Source organism: Mercenaria mercenaria, unplaced genomic scaffold (assembly GCF_021730395.1).
Source record: "Mercenaria mercenaria strain notata unplaced genomic scaffold, MADL_Memer_1 contig_2060, whole genome shotgun sequence".
In the NCBI taxonomy this organism is placed as follows: Eukaryota; Metazoa; Mollusca; class Bivalvia; order Venerida; family Veneridae; genus Mercenaria; species Mercenaria mercenaria.
Genome location: NW_026460093.1, coordinates 34,040 through 60,958, shown reverse-complemented (window position 1 = coordinate 60,958; position 26,919 = coordinate 34,040). Strand labels below are relative to the sequence as shown.

At 36.4% G+C, this 26,919-nt stretch overlaps 1 protein-coding gene across 2 annotated transcripts in view; it reads right to left on the bottom strand.

The window, feature by feature from the left end:
- Positions 1–10,435: 10,435 nt before the first annotated feature.
- Positions 10,436–26,919, bottom strand: part of LOC123532797 (uncharacterized) — a 31,220-nt gene continuing 14,736 nt past the window's right edge. The window contains exons 5-10 of one of the 2 annotated variants that reach the window (XR_008368976.1): positions 25,475–25,656; positions 14,741–15,035; positions 14,138–14,280; positions 12,601–12,737; positions 11,405–11,500; positions 10,436–10,668 (exon numbers count right to left, since the gene is read on the bottom strand). Coding sequence is in view for 1 of the 2 variants with exons in the window: in XM_053533136.1 (XP_053389111.1) it covers positions 25,434–25,656 (223 nt within the window). In the remaining variant the exon portion in view is untranslated. Of the gene's footprint in view, positions 10,669–11,404; positions 11,501–12,600; positions 12,738–14,137; positions 14,281–14,740; positions 15,036–24,792; positions 25,657–26,919 lie in introns of those variants that run through there. The other variant, XM_053533136.1, reaches the window with a different exon arrangement.

Genomic DNA, 26,919 nt, shown 5'->3' with positions numbered 1-26,919 from the left:
AGTTGAAAAATACAGCCTCTATTGCATACACAAGGTTTTTCTTTGATTTGACCTAGTGACCTAGTTTTTGACCCCAGATGAACCATTTTCGAAGTCGGCCTAGATTTCATCAAGGTAATCATTCTGGCTAAATTTCATGAAGATCAGTTGAAAAATACAGCCTCTATTGCATACACAAGGTTTTTCTTTGATTTGACCTAGTGACCTAGTTTTTGACCCCAGATGACCCATTTTCGAAGCTGGTCTAAATTTCATCAAGGTAATCATTCTGACCAAAATTCATGAAGATCAATTGAAAAATACAGCCTCTATCGCATACACAAGGTTTTTCCTTGATTTGACCTAGTGACCTAGTTTTTGACCCCAGATGACCCATTTTCGAATTCGGCCTAGATTTCATCAAGGGAATCATTCTGACCAAAATTCATGAAGATCAATTGAAAAATACCGCCTCTATCGCATACACAAGGTTTTTCTTTGATTTGACCTAGTGACCTAGTTTTTGACCCGAGATGACCCATTTTCGAACTCGGCCTAGATTTCATCAAGGCAATCATTCTGACCAATATTCATGAAGATCAATTGAAAAATACAGCCTCTATCGCATACACAAGGTTTTTCTTTGATTTTACCTAGTGACCTAGTTTTTGATCCGAGATGACCCATTTTCGAACTCGGCCTAGATTTCATCAAGGCTATCATTCTGACTAATGTTCATGAAGATTAATTGAAAAATACAGCCTCTATCGCATACACAAGGTTTTTCTTTGATTTGACCTAGTGACCTAGTTTTTGATCCAAGATGACCCATTTTCGAACTCAGCCTAGATTTCATCAAGGTTATCATTCTGACCAACATTCATGAAGATTAATTGAAAAATACAGCCTCTATCGCATACACAAGCTAAATGTCGACAGACGACAGACGACGGACATCGAGCGATCAGAAAAACTCACCTGAGCTAAAAAACACCGTTAGCCATCTAGTTTATTATGAGAAGAAAGTTAATTTGGAAATTAAATACTAAAGCTCTATTCGAGTGCGGAAGGTCGTGGGTTCGATCCCTGGCTGCGTCATACCAAAGACGTAAAAAATGGTACTAGTAGCTTCCTCGCTTGGCGCTCAGCGTTAAAAGGATAGTACTAGAACTGGTCAGCCTGGTGTCAGTATGATGTGACTGGGTGGGGTATCATGTCATGTGTCTACGGCGTGATATTCCAGTGAGGCAGCACTATAAAGTTGGGCATTGTGCTCACTGCTACAAGTAGACACCGTCGTTCATATGACTGAAAAATTGTTGAGAAAGACGTTAAACCCGAACACACACACACACTAAAGCTCTAAACCGGGTTGATTTCGCGTAGGTATTATGTTCAAGATTTTTAAAAAATAGAATATTTAGTGGTGTGTTAAGCCGGAAATTATTATAACGCGGGTATCTTAAATTTGCGCTTAAGTGAAAACCGCGTATATAACGAATATAATAGCTACGCGAATAATACCGCTCTACATTAACACATAACAGTTTAATCATGCTTAAAAGCCTGTGCTTTATCCTGAAAATCACGCTAAAACCTTTCAAGCCGCCGTCGTCGCTCATAAATGCTTCAGCTTGTTGCGATAGCATTTATCTTTTAGAACTACTGCTATAACATATTTTTTCAGCTTGCTGTGATATCATTCATCTTCCAGAACTTGCCGCAATAGCATACCTTTTTATCATTGGTTTTACCTGATAGTAGAGTGCCAATTTTGAAAGATCTAGACAGGCTGGACAAAAGTACCAAATTTTGTAAAACAGTAGCTCGGGGCAATATAAGACTTTTGGCTGTAAGGGCCAAGGTCACAGCTCTTTGGAATTCTATTTTTAGAACATATAAAACATTAAAACAAATAGCTATTTTAGTAAAAGTTAGTTTTTATCTTATTCATGATACATATTTATGTGTAAACTGATTCATACTTACTCTAAGGGTCAAGTGATGCATTTGCATAAAGTTAGGTCATGCTACATAACAGTCTGTCTGTATATTCGTCCGTACGTACGTTAAAAATGTCATCTTTTTTAAAACCATGCGCTTTTACGTACATACATCATAAGCCCTGTAATGTGCTGCCTGATCTCGATTGGTCTAGAGGTGATAAATATGTGTAAAGACTAATTTTTGTAGAAGATATGTTCCATTTTTGTTTCGTTCGTCCGTCTGTCTGTCTATCTGTCTGTCTGTCTATCGCAAAGTCGTGTCTGTATTTTTAGTCATAACGAGACCCTGGTAGCTTGGGACAATATAAGACTTTTGGCTGTAAGGGCCAAGGTCACAACAGTAGCTTGAAACAATATAAGACTTCTGACTGTAAGGGTCAAGGTCACAGCTCTTTGGAATTCTACTTTTAGAATATTTAAAATGGCCGCCAATAAAACAAATAGCTATTTTAGAAAAATATAATTTTTGTCTTATTCTTGATACATATTTATGTGTAAACTGATTCATACTTACTCTTATGGTCAAGTGATACATTTGCATAAAGTTAGGTCATGCTACATAACAGTCTGTCTGTACATTCGTCCGTACGTACGTTAAAATGTCTTCTTTTTTAAAACCATACGCTTTTACGTGCATACATAATAAGCCCTGTAATGTGCTGCTTGATCTTGATCTAGAGGTGACAAATATGTGTAACCGACTAAAGGTTTGTAGAAAATATGTTCCATTTTGTTTCGTTCGTCAGTCTGTCTGTCTGTCTATCACAAAACCGTGTCCGCTCTGTATTTGTAGTCATAATGAAACCGCATGTGGAACGCAACATCAGTTTAATATTACTGTTGTACAGTGTAGATCAAATGATATAAAGGCAGCATTTCATGTCCGCTAGTGCCTCAGATAACATGCAGATGGCAATTCCATTCATCCTTCTATTGAAATAAAGTATATTGGGAGACATGGCTCATTTTCATTTATGGTTCTTTTGCATCATATACATGCATCAAATAATAAAAAACAAACACAAATATCAAACAGGGAATGCCACGCACCAAAAACGCAGCCTCCTCAAAACGAAACCAACAGCACGCAGATGCGTGCACCACACACACACACACACACAGCCAACACATTAGGACAAAACGAACAAACAAAGGAACACACACACACACACAAAGCCAACACATCAGGACAAAACGAACAAACAAAGGAACACAGTGGGGCACTGCCTTGGAACGGTCAGTGGCAAAAACACCACTGGGGAGCTTAAACCGGTTTATGGTGCGCACCCAACCTCACTCTTCTCCCACCATGTTACAAAGACACAGGACAGTGTAAACATGAGGGCCATGATGGCCCTATATCGCTCACCTGTTATCATTGCACTTGAGGACAAGAAGGTCCTCAGAAAAAATATCTAAGTCCAAAGGACAGTAACAACAAAGGGAAGAAATTTAACCAAAAAGAAAAAAAAATTCTTACAAGGTACAGATATGTCAAAATACACCTACAAATTGGAGGTACCATCCATGTTGTACCACAGAAAAGTGGTCTCGGTTTTTCCCTACGGCCAATAATAAAAAAGTTACTAAAAATAAGCTATTTTTAGTAACGTAAAAGGGAAGTCATTAAAAAAAAATTATTGTAAGTGAACAAAAGAAGGATCTGCCAAATAAATCTGTTGACATAAATGAAATTTCAGATCAGTATCTTCATTAGTTACGGAGATATACCCATTTTAATTTGAAATAAAGGGAGGTAATTTGACATAAAATCAGTCCATAGTTATCTACCCTGATTGGCTCAGTCCAACTAATGACAATAATGAAATTTCAAATAAGTACTATAAGTACTTACTGATATAAATCCATTTTGATTACAATCAGGGGAGGTAATCAGATATAAAATAACTCTGAACCTACGCTTGGATCTGATTTGTCATGGAATCCAAGAATTATTGTTGTTGAAGTTATTTTGGAAGTTTGTATCAAATAAAACCATAAATGAAGTCTCTATATGGCTGCAAAAGCCAAAATAGCCAATTTTGGACATTTAAGGGGCCATAACTCTGGAATCCATGAAGAAATCTGGCCAGTTCAAGAAAGGAACCAAGATCTTGTGGTGATACAAGTTGTATGCCAGTTTGGTTAAAATCGAATCATAAATGAAGCTGCTATTGTGCAGACAAGGTCAAAATAGCTAATTTTGGCCCTTTCAGGAGCCATAACTCTGGAACCCATAATGGGATCTGGCCAGTTCAAGAAAGGAACTGAGATCTTATGGTGATACAAGTTGTGTGCCAGTTTGGTAAAAATCAAATCATAAATAAAGCTGCTATTGTGCAGACAAGGTCGAAATAGCTAATTTTGGCCCTTTCAGGGGCCATAACTCTGGAACCCATAATGGAATCTCGCCAGTTCAAGAAAGGAACCAAGATCTTATGGTGATACAAGCTGTATGCCAGTTTGGTTAAAATCAAATCATAAATGAAGCTGCTATTGTGCAGACAAGGTCAAAATAGCTAATTTTGGCTCTTTCAGGGGCCAAACTCTGGAACCCATAATGGAATCTGGCCAGTTCAAGAAAGGAACCAAGATCTTATGGTGATACAAGTTGTATGCCAGTTTGGTTAAAATCAAATCATAAACTAGAGCTATCACTAAAGGTGATGAATGTACCCCCCGCATGCACTGACACAGTACATTGCAATTTGACGCACACAAGATTGCATAATTATGTGGACTGTATATATATAGACTGTATGTATACAGTATAGTAACAAAAAACAAAGTCCCATAACTATGCAAAATATTTATCTAAAAGAATGTAACATGCACCATGCACAACTAGGGTTGGTACTGATCACTTGTGTGAAGTTTCATTAAATTGTGTGCAAGGGTTTGGTAGATTAGGCACGCACAAGACTGCATATGCAGACTGTATGTACATAGTATGTTAACAAGAAACAAAGTCCCATAACTCTGCAATTTTTGTCACTGAAAGAACCTAACATGTCCCATGCACAACTACTGTTGTTACTGATCACTTGTGTGAAGTTTCATTAAACTGTGTCAAGGAGATGAGGAGAGATGGTGCGCACAAGATTGTGTCTATGTATATAGTAGTATAGTAACAAAAAACAAAGTCCCATAACTATGCAAAAAGTTTTTCTAAAAGAACCTAACATGCCCCATGCACAACTACTGTTGGTACTGATCACTTTGTGAAGTTTTATTAAATTGTGTCAAGGGGATGAGGAAGATGGTGCACACAAGTTTGTGTCTATGTATATAGAATAGTAACAAAAAAACAAAGTCCCATAACCCTGCAAATTTTTTTTCTAAAAGAACCTAACATGCCCCATGCACAACTACTGTTGGTACTGATCACTTGTGTGAAGTTTCATTAAATTGTGTCAAGGGGATGAGGAGAGATGGTGCGCACAAGATTGTGTCTATGTATATAGTATAGTAACAAAAAACAAAGTCCCATAACTCTGCAAATTTTTTTTCTAAAAGAACCTAACATGTCCCATGCACAACTACTGTTGGTACTGATCACTTGTGTGAAGTTTCATTAAATTGTGTCAAGGGGATGAGGAGAGATGGTGCGCACAAGATTGTGTCTATGTATATAGTATAGTAACAAAAAAAAACAAAGTCCCATAACTCTGCAAATTTTTTTTCTAAAAGAACCTAACATGCCCCATGCACAACTACTGTTGGTACTGATCACTTGTGTGAAGTTTCATTAAATTGTGGCAAGGGGATGAGGAGAGATGGTGCGCACAAGATTGTGTCTATGTATATAGTATAGTAACAAAAAAAAACAAAGTCCCATAACTCTGCAAATTTTTTTTCTAAAAGAACCTAACATGCCCCATGCACAACTACTGTTGGTACTGATCACTTGTGTGAAGTTTCATTAAATTGTGTCAAGGAGATGAGGAGAGATGGTGCGCACAAGATTGTGTCTATGTATATAGTATAGTAACAAAAAAACAAAGTCCCATAACTCTGCAAATTTTTTTTCTAAAAGAACCTAACATGCCCCATGCACAACTACTGTTGGTACTGATCACTTGTGTGAAGTTTCATTAAATTCTGTCAAGGGGATAAGGAGAGATGGTGCGCACAAGATTGCGTCTACGGACAGACGGACAGACAGACAGACAGACGGACAGACAGACAACCTGAAACCAGTATACCCCCCCTTACAACTTTGTTGTCGGGGGGTACAATGAAGCTGCTATTGTGCAGACAAGGTCAAAATAGCTAATTTTGGCCCTTTCAGGGGCCATAACTCTGGAACCCATAATGGAATCTGGCCAGTTCAAGAAAGGAACCGAGATCTTATGGTGATACAAGTTGTGTGCAAGTTTGGTAAAAATCAAATCATAAATAAAGTTGCTATTGTTAAAATCATAAATGAAACCTCTATCCTGCAGACAAGAAATTGTGGACGGACGACGGACGACGGACGAAGGGCGATCACAAAAGCTCACCCTGTCACTATGTGACAGGTGAGCTAATAAAAGTAATCCCCTCCAGGTGAATCTCTTACACACGTAATGGAAACAAAAAGGCATGGCATGTAAAACACAAAAATGCTCGTGTATAAATATATAACAAGAGGACCATGATGGTCCTGAATCGCTCACCTCTTCCCACATGACCCAGTTTTGAGTATGACGTCATTTTTTCTATTATTTGACATAGTAACCTAGTTTTTGAGCTCATGTGACCCAGTTTTGAACCTGACCTAGATATTATCAAGATAAAAATTCTGACCAATTTTCATGAAGATCCATTGAAAAATATGGTCTCTAGAGAGGTCACAAGGTTTTTCTATTATTTGACCTATTGACCTAGTTTTCGAAGGTACGTGACCCTGTTTTGAACTTTACCTAGATATCATCAAGGTGAACATTCTCACTAATTTTCATTAAAGGTGGTCAATCACATTTAAACAACATTTAATGACATTTTTTACTTTTTGTATATTCTGGTAGAGAATTATTTAAGGAACAAAAAGACCGATTACATAGAGTTAGATTTCATTTGAAATGTATATTTTATTATTTTTATAAAATTTTGTAATTACTCCCCTTTAATATGAAAGTATATAAAAAGCTGGGTATTTCTTTTTATTTCGATACAATGTCTAGTTTTACATTTGCATTTGATAGACATATCAACTATTGAACAATCTGAACCAAAATGCAAGTTTAAAAGCTGTGTGTAGCTTCTGAATTCATTTATTTCCAATCTATCTTGGTTGCGCAACCAAGATAGGCAAAGGGAGGTAATAATAATTTTTCAAACATGCGTTTCATATGAATTCCATCTAAATACAGAATTTTTAATGCAAATATTTTACAAATATATTACAATATGTCTAATATTTATACATTTCCTTAGGCAAAGTATGTTTATCAAATTTATACTTATGATAAAATAACTCTATCTTGGTTGGGCAACCAGGATAGGTAAATGAAATTTTAAAAATACCTCCAGTGAAAATCTAATTTGTATTAAGTGTTAAGTGAACATAAATGAGTGTAAATGATCAGATGCTAAAGTTTCGAACAAATCCGTTACATGGCCAAAATCTGATTATCCACCTTTAAGATCTCATGAAAAATATGGCCTCTAGAGAGGTCACAAGGTTTTTCTATTTTTATACCTACTGGCTTAGTTTTTGACCGCACGTGACCCAGTTTCGAAACTGACCTAGATATCATCAAGGTGAACATTCAGATCAATTTTCATGAAGATCCATTGAAAAATATGGCCTCTAGAGAGGTCAAAAGATTTTAATAATTTTAGACCTACTGACCTAGTTTTTGATCGCAGTTGACGCAGTTTCAAACTTGACCTAGATATCATCAAGATGAACATTCAGACCAACTTTCATACAGATCCCATGAAAAGTATGGCCTCTAGAGAGGTCACAAGGTTTTTTTATTATTTGACCTACTGACCTAGTTTTTGAAGGCACGTGACCCAGTTTCGAACTTGATCTAGATATCATCAAGATGAACATTCTGACCAACTTTGATAAAGATCCCATGAAAAATGTGACCTCTAGAGTGGTCACAAGCAAAAGTTTACGGACGCACGCACGGACCGACGGACACTGCGCGATCACAAAAGCTCACCTTGTCACTTTGTGACAGGTGAGCTAAAAAGCAAACCTTGAGAACCAAAAACGTATGTACTCAATGCCTTTTCAGAAGACAGAGCAACAAGAGAAACACCCTTAAGGGCCCGACGAAACAGGCCAGAAGACAAATATCAAAACAGTTCAGTCCTGGTAGGATTTATAAACTGCTTATCATAGAGTCTTCCCCCTCTTCCGTCAGACACAATCAAAGAGGGAAGCGTAGTGTCCATCTGTAAACTGGTTGAACACTAAACATGCGGTATGTCTCAAAACAGTTGGGTCGTAACCTCTTTTAATAAAACGTTTTATAATTTTACCAAATACATTTGGAAAATTACCATGACCCAATATCTTACGAAGTTTGTAAACCACATCCCCATAAACAAGAGGGCCATGATGGCCCTATATCGCTCACCTGTTATCATTGCACTTGAGGACAAGAAGGTCCTCAGAAAAAATATCTAAGTCCAAAGGACAGGAACAACAAAGGAAAGAAATTTAACCAAAAAGAAAAATTCTTACAAGGTACAGATATGTCAAAATACACCTAAAAATTGGAGGTACCATCCATGTTGTACCACAGAAAAGTGGTCTCGGTTTTTCCCTACGGCCAATAATAAAAAAGTTACTAAAAATAGGCTATTTATAGTAACGTAAAAGGGAAGTAATTCAAAAGAAAATTATTGTAAGTTAACAAAAGAAGGATCTGCCAAATAAATCTGTTAACATAAATGAAATTTCAGATCAGTATCTTCATTAGTTATGGAAATATACCCATTTTAATTTCAAAAATAAAGGGAGGTAATTTGACATAAAATCAGTCCATAGTTATCTACCCTGATTGGCTCGGTCCAACTAATGACAATAATGAAATTTCAAATAAGTCCTGTAAGTACTTACTGATATAAATCCATTTTGACTACAATCAGGGGAGGTAATCAGATATAAAATAACTCTGGAAACTACGAATGGATCTGATTTGTCATGGAATCCAAGATTTATTGTTGTTGAAGATATTTTGGAAGTTTGTATCAAATAAAACCATAAATGAAGTCTCTATATGGCTGCAAAAGCCAAAATAGCCAATTTTGGACATTTAAGGGGCCATAACTCTGGAACCCATGAAGGAATCTGTCCAGTTTAAGAAAGGAACCAAGATCTTGTGGTGATACAAGTTGTGTGCAAGTTTGGTTAAAATCAAATCATAAATGAAGTTGCTATTGTGCAGACAAGGTCAAAATAGCTAATTTTGGCCCTTTCAGGGGCCATAACTCTGGAACCCATTAGGGGATCTGGCCGGTTCAACAAAGGAACTGAGATCTTATGGCAACACAAGTTTTGTGCAAGTTTAATTAAATTCAAATCATAAATGAAGCTGCTATTGTGCAGACAAGGGCAAAATAGCTAATTCTGGTCCTTTCAGGGGCCATAACTCTGGAACCCATAATGGAATCTGGCCAGTTCAACACAGGAACCAAGATCTTATGGTGATACAAGTTGTGTGCCAGTTTGGTAAAAATCAAATCATAAATAAAGCTGCTATTGTGCAGACAAGGTCAAAATAGCTGATTTTGGCCCTTTCAGGGGCCATAACTCTGGAACCCATAATGGGATCTGGCCAGTTCAAGAAAGGAACCGAGATCTTATGGTGATACAAGTTGTGTGTAAGTTTGGTTAAAATAAAATCATAAATGAAACCACTATCGTGCAGACAAGAAATTGTTGACGGACGGACGGACGCACACACGACGGACGACGGACAAAGGGTGATCACAAAAGCTCACCTTGTCACTATGTGACAGGTGAGCTAAAAACGGGTTTAGAAATACCTTCTTGCAGAAGTGTCTTTAAATTACTATTGAATTTTAAAACTAAATCAGAATTACGATAGTAAAATTTAGCAAAATATTTACGCAATTTGTAATAACGGTAGCGTTGCTGAAGAAGTTTACTTGTAATATATTGATTACGTTCATTGAAATGCTTGACATGACTACACGCTCTGGCAAACCGAATTAATTGAGAAATATATACCCCATAAGATGTAGCCTGAGGTACATCCCCATCCAAATGGGGAAAATTTACAATACTAAAATTAAAATCATCCCTCTTGTCATAAATTTTGGTATGTATAATATTGTCATTAATAGAGAGATGTAAATCTAAAAATGAAGCATCAGGATCCGAATTATTAGTTTTAATTAACTGAATTAACATGCATATAGTATGAATCAGTTTACACATAAATATGTATCATGAATAAGATAAAAACTAACTTTTACTAAAATAGCTATTTGTTTTAATGGCGGCCATTTTGAATGTTCTAAAAATAGAATTCCAAAGAGCTGTGACCTTGGCCCTTACAGCCAAAAGTCTTATATTATAATTTCAAGTTTAATCTATCTTACTGTAGCTCATTGTGATAAAAGATTTAAGAGTAGCTGAATCACTCTTTAGTCCATTTCCCCAACAACCAACTGGTGCAGTCATGAACCCTTGTGGAGCCATCAATTCATCAAGCTGAAATGCAAATACTCTTAAAAGAGTGATGGCCACTTTAAATCTCATTAAAATGACATCGTAATTTCTAGAAACATTTTTTCACCAGATACAAAAGCAAGATTTTTTGAAGATGTTCAAGTAGGCTATTTATCTGTTTGATTAACTGTCCTTAATAATTTTGCTTTTGCTAATCTGTCTCAAAAAGAAGACAAAATTGTGAGTGTAGTAAGCAAGTGACAGAGAATTGCAATAGCAATACAGAAGTCCCCTACCGTTGAAAAAACAATTTTATGTGACCTTCAATAGTGACCTAGACCTTTGACAGGCAACCATGAGTCAACGGAGCAAAACCAAATTTTTACTTGACCTTGAACAGCAACCTTGACCTTTGACCAACAAGCATAGATCATTCGTTGACACATTGTCTCATCATGGGACACACTTGTGTGTAGCACTAGGAATATCAATGCATATAAAAGTTCTGGAACAGAAACAATTTTTACTTGACCTTCAATAGTGAACTTAACCTTTGACCTACAAGCATAAGTCATGTTCATGCATAATCTACATATTGCCTTTTATTTACACACCAAGTTTTATGAACTTAGCTTTAATATTTTGAGTTAACGCAGGATCCAGATCTGCAGACATGCGGAGGGAATTCCCCCTTTGATGTTCCACTGGTAGAGGACTAACAAACTCCAGAGCAATCTGACCAAGTCATATGACTGCATACATCTTTAAAATAACATACCCATATCTTTAAACTCTGGCATATTTCCCCACAGAGCAACACAAAAATCCCATACCATACCCATATGTTTGACACTTGCTTCGTCTGGGTGGGAACCTAGAAATAAAGAAGCAAAAGATTGATTTCTTTTGTTTTTCTTTCTTCTAACCATTTCAATGACTCAGGGTATGACACAATCCTTCACAATTCTTCATAGTTGCAATAAGGTTATAGAACGGTTTATAATATGAAGCTTAACTAAGTTTTCAGTCATAAAATAAACACAAACTAGATTTCATAACAACAATTCTAGAAAGATAAACATCCTCATTCTGACTGGAAAGAAGCAACCAACATGTGACTTCAAACATGAAGTATTTTATTCAAAACATCAAGGTTAACATTTACTCTGGCAGAAAATCTAACTTACGTCTCTGACCACTATATTTTTCTTCTAAATATTCCCTCTGACTCAAGTTCATAACTATAAAACCTGTTTTAATAGTCAATACATTCTCTTCCTGTCTTTCCAATTCATCTGTTTTCAGAAATCACTTATTGTCAATGACCATATACATGTACAGTCAAACCTGTGAACAAAGACCACTCTTTGGAACAGTCAAAAGCGGTCTTTGTTCACAGGTGGTCTTTATTCGGGGGGAAGTGTCACTTCTCAGTTAGCCAATATCATGCTGATAAAAAGTATTTTTACAGCTTCTTGCTTTCTTTATGTTATATGTATTAATTCGGCTGGCGCAAACTTGCAAATTTTCAATCAAGCAGTAATTGTTTGCGTTAATGCGAAAGTCGTGAAAATTCGGCGGATTTCAAATATTTTCATGCCGGAACGGTCCAGCTTGGTCGTTATTGGGGGGCAAATATGACTCTTGGGAATGAATTAGGCCGGTCGCTGGTCGCGGTCGCCAGGTGGTCGCTATTCACAGCCTTTTTATGAGCATTTTTCTACAGGGGGACCAGAAACCGGTCGTTGTCGACAGGTGGTCGCTATTCACGGGTGGTCGCTAGCACAAGTTTGACTGTAGATGGTCTTCAGAGACATGTATGAGCAGTTGCACATTTCATTAGCTCTCATGAACAGAGTCAGTCAAACCAAGACTGCTGTTGTTTTGCTTGGTTGTGTTCTGTGCTTCGAAAGGATCTTCTAACAGATTTTATTGTATATAGAACTAAATTAAAGATTCCGACAATTATCTTACCTAATACGTGCATTTCGAGTTCATCTGTATTGATGCAGTGCCTCCACACCCACTGATGGTGTAAATACAGGGCAGTTCCCTTTCATTGTGCTTCTCGAATGAACCAACTGGATCTCTAACATCTCACGATGATTTTGCTGCATAAATTAATTCAGTTATGACAGAATAATGGCTACTTATAGAACAAGTGCCAAGATCGGCATCTATTATTCACTTTTTACCATAAGAGATTACCAAAAGAGTTTATCTTGCATTGCATGCTATCTGGATGCCATAAAGAGCTATCAACAACAAAGAAAGTTTTCTATCAAATACAAAAATATATATAACAGCCATATCCACATGAATACAACTGATGCTCTTTCAATCATAACTATGGAACATATCAACCTTTCATACTGGTAAAATGCCACAGAAAATCATTGTACATAAATTAAACTACCAGTTTCAGAAAAGTACTTTGTACTACATAGTTTGTTCAGACAGACAGAAACAAGAGCTGTATGTAAGACAGTGTGCTCGACTTTTCTCAGTGCTTGACTCTGAATTTGAGCTTTGCCAGTAAAAAAAAAAATCCAAGTTAAAAAGGGGCATAACTCTGTTAAAATTCAAATTACAGTTATGAGAATTGTGTCTCCTGGTGTAGACTTTGATAGTAAGTAACTATTTTGAGTTTCAAGTCAAAAGCTTTAATAGTAACAGAGATATTTGACTATCAAAAACTTCAACTAAAAATTCTAAGTTAAAAGGGGCATAATTCTGTCAAAATTCAAACCAGAGTTATAGGAATTGTGTCTCCTGGTGTAGATTTTGATAGTTAATAATTATTTTGAGTTTCAAGTCAAAAGCTTTAATAGTAACAGAGATATTTGACTTTATCAAAAATTTTAACAAAATTTCTAAGTTAAAAAGGGGCATAATTCTGTCAAAATTCTATTCAGTGTTACGGGGATTATTTCTCCTGGTGTAGACTTTGATAGTAAATAAGTATTTTAAGTTTCAAGTAAATAGCTTTGATAGTAACAGATATATTTGACTTTATCAAAAACTTTAACCAAAAATTCTAAGTTCAAAAGGGGCATAATTCTGTCAAGATTCAATCAGAGTTATGGGGATTGTTTCTCCTGGTGTATACTTTGATAGTAAATAAGCATGTTAAGTTTCAAGTCAATATCTTTCATAGTGACAGAGACATTCGACTTTATCAAAAACTTTAACCAAAAATTCTAAGTTAAAAAGGGGCATAATTCTGTCAAATTCAAATCAGAGTTATGGGGATTGTTTCTCCTGGTGTAGACTTTGATAGTAAATAAGTATTTTAAGTTTCAAGTCAATATCTTTGATAGTAACAGAGATATTTGACTTTATCAAAAACTTTAACTAACGCCGACGCCGACGCTGGGGCGAGTGCAATAGCTCTACATTTTCTTCGAAAAGTCGAGCTAAAAACGACAAAAACATTTTTTATATATAAACAGACACCAAAAGTTTTTTTCAAAAATAAACTAGAGAGTAGAAATAACAAGTGGCAACTTACTATGATAGTTTTATCTGCAGACTGTATATGGTCGGCAATGTTGATTTTCTGTAGGTGCACATTCCAGCTAGTTTCTGCATGTTTTGTACTGCATTTCTGACCTCCAGTGAACAAACTGAATGTGTTTGTAGGCTTCTCCACCTCTGTGGATAGAGAACAATGAAATCTTTAGCCTGATTTCTGACTGGTACAAGTTTTCACAACATACAATACTGGACAACTCTGTTTGCTGGGTTTTCAATCAGAACTTTCCCTGCAATACTGTAAAGAATGTTTTATCCACTGTGGCTTTTTAATTTTTGCTAATTTCAAACAAAGTCAGCGGCAATTCAAAACACTTGTGCATATTAAGCAACATTATATCCAAAAGCAAAGCCAATTACAATGCGCCAGGTCAAGTACAAGTTGTGTACCTGGAGTACTGTGTCATATCCCAACTTAAAACTGGCAGGAATTTTAGCCAAGTAACAATATTAACTACAGAGGTAGATTATAATTCCTCTGTACATGATTCCACCCAATGATCTCTTGTGAAGGAATTTGCTGCAATATCTATTAGTAACAGCTACAGTAATGCTATGATTTGATTTTCTCAGCGCATACCTATATCGTTTGGTTGTACAATATCTCCACAATGAGCCAAACTGGTCCTCAGCCCACACGGATCTTCCCATAAACAATCCTGCATCAACCAATAGTGTCTGCTTGTTGTACATAAAACTCTCAGTTACCATGGGGATGACCTTTTGTACCCTTAAGCCCGAGACCCTTAGCTGGTATTCTTGTTGAGTCATGCCATTCTCCAGCAACACATATTCCTTCACTGGAGGATGGAAGGTCTAAAGGGATTTTGTGGCTCTGATTGGCTCTGGTCTGATTTGACAAGGTGAGAATAGGCCTAGATATGGATAAATAAATCCATATACAGCTTACACAGTCCATCTTAATAGTTCTGTTATCATCAACATCAACATTTTTAAATCTGATTGATATATATACAACTGGCTGTTTCTTATTAAATTTTTTTTTATCAGATATTTCAGGAGCAGCAGCAACAGCAGTACTAACTGCCTACCTAATTAAAAAAAGCTGACTTTTTCGAAAATTATAAGAGATAGTAATGCAGTCTACAAGCTGAATGTCTTTCTTTGGTACTTAATACTATAAACACAATTTGTAACTCCCTTATATGCTATTGTTTATTTTCAAAACTCATTTACAGTAGTTTCCCTACTAAAATTTATATTAAAAAGACAACAAGAGGGTCATGATGACCCTGAATCGCTCACCTGAGTAATATGAGCCACATGTTTAAAATGGCAAACTGATGCTAAAATATTAGGAAGTAGGTCAGTAGGTCACATTCCTGGTCACTAATAGTCAGTTTTAAGATCAGTCTGCAAAACTGTACATGTCATCCAAATGTCAAGGCTTTATCTTAAAAACAAGAAAGTAGGTCAATACGTCAAGGTCACAGTCAAGTGACCCCTTATCTTTTTGGCTCATCAGGTATTTATAATTAAACAGTCTAGGAAATAATGATCTGATAACTTTTTAAGTATTTATTCCTATATAACTAATATAACAAGTGACCCAAGGGTGGGGCCTCTTTTCACCCCAGGGGCATAACTTGAACAATCTTGTTACAGATCCACTAGGCAATGCTACATACCAAATATCAAAGGCCTAGGCTTTGAACTTTAAGACAAAAAATTTTTTTCCCCTATATAAGTCTATGTTAAAGGGCCAAGACCACGAAGGCTTGAAATCGGCCCAAGAAAATTACGAATTCTAAAATCTAACACTTTTTCATAAAATCCATATTTTCTATAAGTACTGATCTCTTATTTGTTAGATATTCTGATGAAATCTTTTGAGTTTTTGTATGAAAACTGCGAGGGGTAATTTGGTACTGAACGGCTATTTTGGATATTTACACCGGTTTCACCACATTTCGACGGAAATTTCGAATAGAGCACATGCCTCGACCACAAAATAGCAAGTATTTTTTAAATAACAATTATATTTCGTCAGTACCTGTGGTAATATTTTTGTGGTTGAGGCCTGTGCTCTTGGTGAAAATTGAACTTTTCCATTGCCTATTTTCACACGAAACGTGTCTGAATTCATTCGTAGTTCAAGCGTTACGTAGACATATCGCGACAATTTAAGTGAGAATCTTCTAAAAATTAAGGGGCTTAGACCTACTAATATGGTCAACTTCAAGAAATTATCTATCATTGTGTCTATCCTACATGGAAATAAAATCTACTTTCAATCAAGACATTAAAACGGTAATTGCATCGACTTGCCACTTCAGGAAATTAGTATTCATGGTCAATCTCCAAACTTAGAACAATAAAATAAGGTCTACAGTACTTAGAAGTTATATGAATATGACGCGGTGTAAATGTTCCTTTAAGCTCCTAGTTTCCTAATCAAACAGTTAAACGTCAAAGTTAATCGCAGTCACAGTGTAGACATCAATTTCCACTCAACAGAATCTGTTTTTCTTCGGTGAATTTCAGGCAAAATTCGAAACATACTAATGAAACATAGAGACAAGAGGGCCATGATGGCCCTATATCGCTCACCTGTTATCATTGCACTTGAGGACAAGAAGGTCCTCAGAAAAAATATCTAAGTCCAAAGGACAGGAACAACAAAGGAAAGAAATTTAACCAAAACGAAAAAAAACACAAAATTCTTACAAGGTACAGATATGTCAAAATACACCTAACAATTGGATGTACCATCCATGTTGTACCACTGAAAAGTGGTCTCGGTTTTTCCCTACGGCCAATAATAAAAAAGTTACCAAAAATAGGCTATTTATAGTAACGTAAAAGGGAAGTAATTCAAAAGAAAATTATTGTAAGTTAGCAAAAGAAGGATCTGCCAAATAAATCTGTTGACATAAATGAAATTTCAGATCAGTATCTTCATTAGTTACGGAGATATACCCATTTTAATTTGAAATAAAGGGAGGTAATTTGACATAAAATCAGTCCATAGTTATCTACCCTGATTGGCTCGGTCCAACTAATGACAATAATGAAATTTCAAATTTTCAAATAAGTCCTGTAAGTACTTACTGATATAAATCCATTTTGACTACAATCAGGGGAGGTAATCAGATATAAAATAACTCTGGAAACTACGATTGGATCTGATTTGTCATGGAATCCAAGTCAAGATTTATTGTTGTTGAAGATATTTTGGAAGTTTGTATCAAATAAAACCATAAATGAAGTCTCTATATGGTTGCAAAAGCCAAAATAGCCAATTTTGGACATTTAAGGGGCCATAACTCTGGAACCCATGATGGAATCTGGCCAGTTTAAGAAAGGAACCAAGATCTTGTGGTGATACAAGTTGTGTGCAAGTTTGGTTAAAATCAAATCATAAATGAAGTTGCTATTGTGCAGACAAGGTCAAAATAGCTAATTTTAGCCCTTTCAGGGGCCATAACTCTGGAACCCATTAGGGGATCTGGCCGGTTCAACAAAGGAACTGAGATCTTATGGCAACACAAGTTTTGTGCAAGTTTGATTAAATTCAAATCATAAATGAAGCTGCTATTGTGCAGACAAGGACAAAATAGCTAATTCTGGCCCTTTCAGGGGCCATAACTCTGGAACCCATAATGGAATCTGGCCAGTTCAAGAAAGGAACCAAGATCTTATGGTGATACAAGTTGTGTGCCAGTTTGGTAAAAATCAAATCATAAATAAAGCTGCTATTGTGCAGACAAGGGCAAAATAGCTGATTTTGGCCCTTTCAGGGGCCATAACTCTGGAACCCATAAAGGGATCTGACCAGTTCAAGAAAGGAACCGAGATCTTATGGTGATACAAGTTGTGTGCAAGTTTGGTTAAAATAAAATCATAAATGAAACCACTATCGTGCAGACAAGAAATTGTTGATGGACAGACGGACGGACGTTCCTACATATGGATACTTATGTGGCTACTCTTTTGTTCTCTCTATTGTTCTTTTAGCCACGTAAGAGAAAAATAGTCGCATAAAAGCCTTACGGAATGAATGACATCAAAGAAAAAGTACAGTTACCTATTGTTCCTATAGCCACCTAAGTATGCAAATGTGAGCTCGGACGGACGGACACACGACGGACGAAGGGTGATCACAAAAGCTCACCTTGTCACTATGTGACAGGTGAGCTAACAAAACCGTATGTTTCATAAGCATGCAACGGTTAAGCTCTGAATGCACTTATTTTAATCCTTATTTTCATAAATCATCCTGAAAAGATATAACATTCTCCTTCTCATACATAGCCTGCTCACATTGTATACTATTCCAGGAAGATACCAAGCATCATGACGTGTATACTTGATGACGTAGTATCACTGCGTAATAAATAACTACTGTCTCATTCATATTACGCACCATCAATATGATATGCGGCAAAATGAACAAAATGTTTTGCTTTTGAATTGCCTAAATGTCTCGAATAATTCTAACGTTGGTAATATGAATTACATTTTAATACGATGTTTTTTATTTGCTTTCTAACTTGTAACTAAAAAAAGTTAGCTCTAGTCTCGCTTGTTATGGGATTTCAAGATTGATTTCATTAAAGTGGCATTATGCGCATCTTACAGCACGTAGTGTGCTTTTGGTGAATGTTTTATAAAAGCAAGTTTTCGGTTGCTGTGCATTTAAATGTGTTTAATTAACAATATTGCCGCATAAGTATTTGAAAGTGATGCTTTAGAAATGAAGAAATCGGACTTATAAAAAACAGTTCATTTCTTCAGTCTTGTATGCAATGATCTCCCTTACCTATAAGTAGAGATTTCTGAGGTTGAAGGGAAGCAACTCCTGCAAGCAGTTAGACTTTTCTTAAAAAGACTGCCCCAGTCAAAATATGAAAAGTCATATTTAAAAAGTTATATTTCGTAATGGTAACAGGAAGAGTTTGGTATACTGGGTTAAAAACTATAATTTCCTCCACCCTTTTTACACACATATCTATTTGTGCTGTATTTTTACTTGAAAAATGCATATAATTCCACTTTAAGAAAATAGTTCAATTAGGTGTAATTTCCTACCAAACTAGCCAGTATAAATCACAATGTGAACAGCACAGACAATACTGCTACAGTACCTAGATTAAAATCTTTTATTGCCACTGTCTGACATTTGAATATGTTAATATGCTGGTTCCTATTAGTTATTGTTGAAGACATTTTTTTATCTTTGAAACATATGAGACGAATACAACGAATTGCTCGAAGTTCACACGCAGACACAATGGAAGGTAGGCTATGTTCAGAAGATAGATATTTACGTCATGTTTCTTACACCCACACTTTGTGTCTTAAGTACTTTTTCTTGAATAAGGTCACCTTTATTCCTAAAACATTACTAAATTTGAACTCTTATTGAGTAGAAAATGTGGAGAATACGTTAGGCCTATAGGTGACCAGGCCCTTTCGATAATATAGCTTACTTAAATTTGTTTTAACTCGAAAATGAAAAAAAAAGTTTAGGCTTATTCAAATTGTTTACTAGAACTCTAGTCCACATTTGTTTATTAGATCTGGTAGATCTATTATATGACGTATTTAAGGTATCATTTTTAAAGGGTTTAATCTTTATTTTTTTTTAAAGATGATACAATAATTGACTAAAATTCTAATTATTCTTCTGTATGCATCCCAATCTTATTAAGTATCATAATGCTAAATTACAACTATTCATTTCAATGAAGCGCTAAATGGGCTGATTATGGTTTAAATTAGCGGGGGTGCGGAATGGGGAACATGCTCCCCTCCTCCCCACCCCCCTTGGAAAAAAACATACGCAAATACACCCTAATGATTCAATCCAGTGTATACTTCACACACATGGGGCCTAAGTATTTGACACAATCATTGTGAGCTTTTACATTTGTAAATAAAAAAGGTTTATTAAAACTCAATAGCTAGCAGTTATGAATTCTATTTACATGTATATTTTTAACGAGCGAAACTAGCCGAAAATTTTATGTGTTGAATTACTGATGTTTCACATTTATGTTATAATAAGAGCTCGTCGAACACGAAATGCCCCCCTTGATGTATTCAGTAATTGCACAAGGAACAGAAATTATATACTCACTGTAATCAAAAGTTCTACCCTTCTGGTTTAATCTGACCTTGACCTTTAACCTATTAACCTAACAAGAGATTACAGAGTGATCTTAGCGCCATCCACTGGGCCATTTTTGAATATTCCAAATTTCAACATTTGCTCAAGGTCAAAATCAAGGTCAAATTTCATTTCAGAACACAAAACAATGTGTATGTGGTCCAAATTTGAAAGCTGTGGCTTGAGAATTGTGAAAGCAGGTCACTAGATCAATTTCAAGGTCAAAGTTCGTTTCGGTAGACAGAACTATGCATGTGCTTCAAATTTGGAGGCTGTAGCTTGAGAATATGAAAGTAGGTAATAGGTAAAAATCAATGTCAAATTTCAATTCAGAACACAAAAATATGCATGTGGTCCAAATTTGAAGCCTGTAGCTTCAGAAATGTGAAAGTAGGTCACTAGGTCAATCTCAAGATCAAAGTTCATTTCGGTACACAAAACTATGCATGTGGTTCAAATTTGAAAGCTGTAGCTCGAGAAATGTGAAAGTAGGTCACTAGGTCAAAATCAAGGTCAAATTTTTTTTCGGAACACAAAACTATGCAAGTGGTCCAAATTTGAAGCCTGTACCTTCAGAAATGTGAACGTAAGTCACTAGGTCAATCTCAAGATCAAAGTTCATTTTAGTACACAAAACTATGCTTGTGGTTCAAATTTGAAGGCTGTAGCTTGAGAAATGTGAAAGTAGGTCACTAGGTCAAAATCAAGGTCAAATTTTATTTTGGAACAAAAAACTATGCATGTGGTCCAAATTTGAAGCCTGTACCTTCAAAAATGTGAAAGTAGGTCACTAAGTCAATAACAAGGTCAGTTTTTTTTCGGTACACAAACCTATGCGTGTGGTCCAAATTTGAAGGCTGTAGCTACAGAAATGTGAAAGTAGGTCACTAGGTCAAGATCAAGGTCAACTCATGTCAAGGTTCATCTTGCCACTCAAAACTATACATGTGGTCCAAATTTGAATGATGTAAGTTATGGACATGAAGATTCTAAGTTTTTCCCTATATAAGTCTATATGAACCATATGACCCCTGGGGCGGGGCCATATTTGACCCCAGAGGGATAATTTGAACAAACTTGGTAGAGAACCACTAAATGATGCTACATTACAAAACATCAAAGCCATAGTCTTTGTGGTTTGGACAAGAAGATTTTCAAAGTTTTTCCCTATGTAAGTCTATGTAAACCATGTGACCACCAGGGCGGAGCCATATTTGACCCTAGGGGAATAATTTGAACAATCTTAGTAGAGGACCACTAGATGATGTCATATACAAAATATCAAAGCCCTAGGCCCTGTGGTTTCGGACGGTTTGGGTGGGGCCATATTTGACCCCAGGGAAATAATCTGAACAATCTTGGTAGAGGACCACTAGATTTTGCTACATACCAAATATCAAAGCCCTAGGCCCTATATTTTTGGACAAGAAGATCAGAAACCATTTAACTGTTCCTGGCCAATATGATCTTGACCTTTGACCTAATGACCTCATGATCAATAGGGGTCATCTGCTGGTCATGGCCAACCTAATTATGAATTTTCCTGAAACTAGGCCCAAGCATTCTTGAGTTATTGCCTGGAAACCATTTTATTGTTCGTGGTCACTGTGACCTTGACCTTTGACATACTGACCTCAAAATCAATAGGGGTCATCTGCTGGTCATGGCCAACCTAACTATGAATTTTCCTGAAACTATGCCCAAGCATTCTTGAGTTATTGCCTGGAAACCATTTTATTGTTCGTGGTCACTGTGACCTTGACCTTTGACATACTGACCTTAAAATCAATAGGGGTCATCTGCTGATCATGACCAACCTCCCTATCAACTTTCGTGACTCTAGGCCTAAGCGTTCTTGAGTTATCATCCGGAAACCGTTTTACTGTTCAGGGTCACTGTGACCTTGACCTTTAACATACTGACCTCAAAATCAATAGAGGTCGTCTGCTGGCCATTACCAACCTCCCTATCAACTTTCATGATCCTAGGCCCAAGTGTTCTTGAGTTATCATCCGGAAACCGTTTTACTATTCAGGGTCACTGTGACCTTGACCTTTGACGTACAGACCTCAAAATCAATAGGGGTCATCTGCTGGTGATGACCAACCTCCCTATCAACTTTCATGATCCTAGGCCCAAGTGTTCTTGAGTTATCATCCGGAAACGGATTGGTCTACATTCCGACCGACGGACCGACCGACCGACTGACAGACCTACCGACCGCCATCTGCAAAACAATATACCCCTCCTTCTTCGAAGGGGGGCATAAAAATGTATACCCGCAAAGTTTTAAAGAGTCGCCCCTCTTGATCCGCCCTTGATTTCTGCTGACTAATTCGAATGCTGTACCTATCTACTAAAATGAATAGTTATTTTTATTTTTATTCTACATTATTGTAAAACAGGTTGACCTTGGTTTCAACCGCATTACTCCTGAACAATGGTAAATTATTTAAGGTTATGGATTCTAGTTCAAGAAAAAAACGTTGATATTTAGCATAAAACACACAAAGTTCCTGTATAAAATGGGATTCGTTTAAGGAGCTGGAGAATGAAATTGTAATCCAGAGTTTCTAAGTCCGCCGTCTTGATACCAGACCACTGATCCGAGGTCATGACATTGGTATTCTGTGTTATACCTTAAATATCTTTTACCATACGTTGGAGATACGTATTCTTGGAATTTATTTATTAAACTTTTCGTTTGTTTGTAGGGAAATGTTACTGCATTTCAGTTTTAATACAGATACGTTATTCTGAAGTTTGACCTTGTACATGAAATTCTTTATTGTCAAGAAATATGACATTCTGTCTAAAAACGAAATTTAGAAGATAGGCACGTTAACATACGTTACACCTGCTTTCGTTTTACTTTGCAACATGTATAAACGACCGTTATAACTTCTTTAAGTTCATAATTAGATTTGCATTTACAATGCATAATATGGATTCAATTTTTATTTAGGCAAAATTTTGATATAATTTTGGCGATTTGTATTATTTATATGTATCTATGTTACCGACTTTTCTGAAAATAATCTAATTTTCTAAGAACAACTTTAATGTCTTAATTTTGTTTCCGTCTTTGGTCAATATGTAAGGAATGCTGAAACTATTCAAGATTTCCATTGTCCGATTTAAAATATTACAAATTCTTGCACATCGTAACTATATATTTCTCGGTCTTTTCGCTGGCGCCGGAAAAAAAACTTGTAATGGATGTTAAGAAGTAATAAACATCAGATACACAGTTGTTTATTCTGTTATTTTCTAAAATTTATTTTACAATATTTCTTTTCTTCTTTGTTGAATATGTCGGTTTGCAGGAAAAAGAATACAGCATTTGGTGTAGGCGCGGAAGGTACGGTACTTCTGGTAGGTTGCTCAATACATTAAGCCGAATATTCCTGACTTCACCTACAAGCAGTGAACGATTACTTTTATGATGATAATTATCATTAAAAAAGGTACAAAAATAGAATAGTCATATAATGGACGAAACATAATCCTCTACATTATCATAATCGCGATTTATTCCCAAACATATGTAGTCACAAAAGGCAGGTTTATTTCTTTTTTACTTTGAGGTCGCGCAGTGTTCAAGATTTGGCTAGCCTGGCATTGTGTTCACAAAACATTTTTCGGTCTCAGCCAAGTTTGAGCTTGAAATTTCAATATCAATTTTTCTAAAACTTCAAAACTTAATTCCAACTGAAACTGACTATCAATACTGAAAAATCATTTGAAAATAGTTATTTACTTAAAATTTAGTTTTAAACACTCTATTTAGATACAAATGACAAAGTTTCATTATCAAACTCAGCCGAGACTGAAAATGTTTTGTGAACACGAGGCCTGGCCTACATATGGTAGGTTGGGATGACACCTGAAAATGGTAGAAAACATCATATTCCACCTTCCATTTCAACTTGACTGATTTTTGCCACGATTAAAATATTATAATTAGAGTTTGATGAGTGGTTCTCGAATTGTCAATTTGTCACATGTTTTCGCGACTAAGCATATTGTCATACAGCTGACATGTAATTAAAAGCAAGTAATATGTGAATAACGGTCTTTGTCCAATGGATAATAAGAGTTTATGCGCAAACTACAAATAAAATGGACAAGACTATACGTGTTTTGTACAATGACATGACGTTAAATAAAATCAAACGTAGTGACGTCAAAAGTGTGTTTGGGTAGGCGTGATAAAAAGCCCGGAAAACGCGACAAACATGCAAAAATGGTAATTACAGTAATGAAATATGAATAAGGACATATTTATGCTTGATTTTACCTGACTTTCAAAGATTTTTGAAGTTAGGCCGATTTTGACTATTTCTGAATTTACCCCTTTGGGACCCCCAGGGCAGGGCCTCTTTTCACCCCAGGGGCATAATTTGAACATATCTCGTAGAGGACCACAAGGCAATGCAACATACCAAATATCAAAAGCCTAGGTCCTGTGGTTTGAGACAAGAAGATTTTTAAAGTTTTTTCCTATGTAAACCTTGTGACCCCCGGGGCAGGGCCTATTTTTACCCCAGGGTCAAAACTTGAAAGAATTGGTAGAGGACCAAAAGGCAATGCTACATACCAAATATCAAAGGCCTAGGTTCTGTGGTTTTAGACAAGAAGATTTTTAAAGGTTTTTCCTATATAAGTCTATGTAAAACTTGTGACCCCGCCCCAGGGCGGGGCCTCTTTCACCCCAGGGGCACAATTTGAACAATCTTCATAGAGGACCATGAGATGATGCCACATGCCTAATATCAAGGCTCTACACCTTGTGGTTTTGGACAAGAAGACTTTTAAAAAATTTTCTTTTGGTTGCCATGGTAACCAGAGTTCTGCATGGAATTCAATTCTTTGAACAATTTTGAAATTGGGCCACCCAAGGATCATTCCTGTGAAGTTTGGTGTAATTCTGCCTTGTGGTTTTCAAGAAGAAGATCTTTTTTAGGAAATGTTGACGGCCAGACAACGGACGACGCACGCCGGACATCGAGTGGTCACAAAAGCTCACCATGAGCCTTTGGCTCAAGTGAGCTAAAAATGACAATGTATTTCAAAAACATTGTAAAAACATGAGATTTCAAACTTCTCTTTGATGAATTGGAATGGTCACTTTCCTTTATCACCAACAGCAGGAATATCCAGATAACAAAGACTGTTTACCTCTGTCTTTTGTTGTCTCTTTCTGTGGTATATTAGCAATTTTGACAGGTGACATATATTTAGATTTCAGACTAGAACTGAACAGACTGGGCCCGTCTCCCTGTCTCAGTAATGGTGATCCAGTCGTCTCAGTAATGGTGATCCAGTCGGCGGCCCTTGTTTCTTTGCAAACATTGAACTGTCTGAAAATATTTCATACATTGATGGAACCTGAAAAGTGAAGTGAAGTTCTCACATATTTCAAAAATTACTCTTTGCTAAAAAGGCCCTTGGTATAAACTTAAGTAAACAACATCAATACTTATTATAAATATCAATGTTTTGAAAACCTTAAAGGATTAAAACAATTGAATTATGCATATAATTACCATTCTACATGACATGTACCATAAGTATTTCATCCTAAATGTGGTTAAATCTAATTTTTTCATCTACCTATCTGCCAACTAGATGTCTCCCACTCACCCCTGGCCAACCATCTCAATACCCCATGAGATATTCAATTCATCTGATAACTTACTAACTTTCCCTGCAAGGTCTCCTATACCTTACTTTTCTTTTATCACATTGGAATTCATTTTTTCAAATACCATTGCTACTACTTCAGTCTCTCCCTTTGCAAGGCCTCATATCTTATTACCATACCTCAGTTCAAAAAGAATTGTTCCCATTACTCTTTACTAAACTTGGAAAACATTCTGCATGCCCACGGGCAGAATGTCAGGCCTGCCAGCACCTTTGGCCTCTGAGTGTGACCTTGACCTTAGACCTAGGGACCTGATTCTTGCACATCACACTCCGTCTCATAATGGTGAACATTCATGCCAATTTACATCCAAATCCCACCATGTATGTATAAGAAATGCTCTGAACAAACTTCAATTTGACCTTTGACCTCCAGCTGTGATCTTGACCTTCGAGACAGGGACATGGGGTTTGTGCATGAACCCCTTCTCATTGAGCAGGGGCGGCAAAATCTGATTTTTACTTGCTTGTCCGTTTTTGTCATTTGCTATTTTTTACTTGTCCGTATGACAGTTATATAGTAAATTCTGGTCAAATTTCACTTGACCGTACAAGCTTTGGGACAACCTGGGCAATACGGACAATTAAATTTGGCGCCCCTGTTGAGGCAAACATTTGTGCCAAATATAAACATGATTGGTCCATGCATGTCAAAGTTACGGTCCAGACGCACGCACGCACATACACTGACCCGCCAAAAGTGACAGACTATATTGAGCTTGCCGCAAGTGGGCTCAGCAAAAACTATCATTTAACTCATCATAACTCTACTTTTTCACTAAATCCTTTCACATGGTCTAAGATATCTGATTATGGTTCTCTGTTGTGGGAACCTCAGTTTTCACAGTACCTAGGTCCCCTGCCAGACCTGGGGTAATTAAAAATGTAATTGTAATTAATTGCAATTAAATTACATTTCC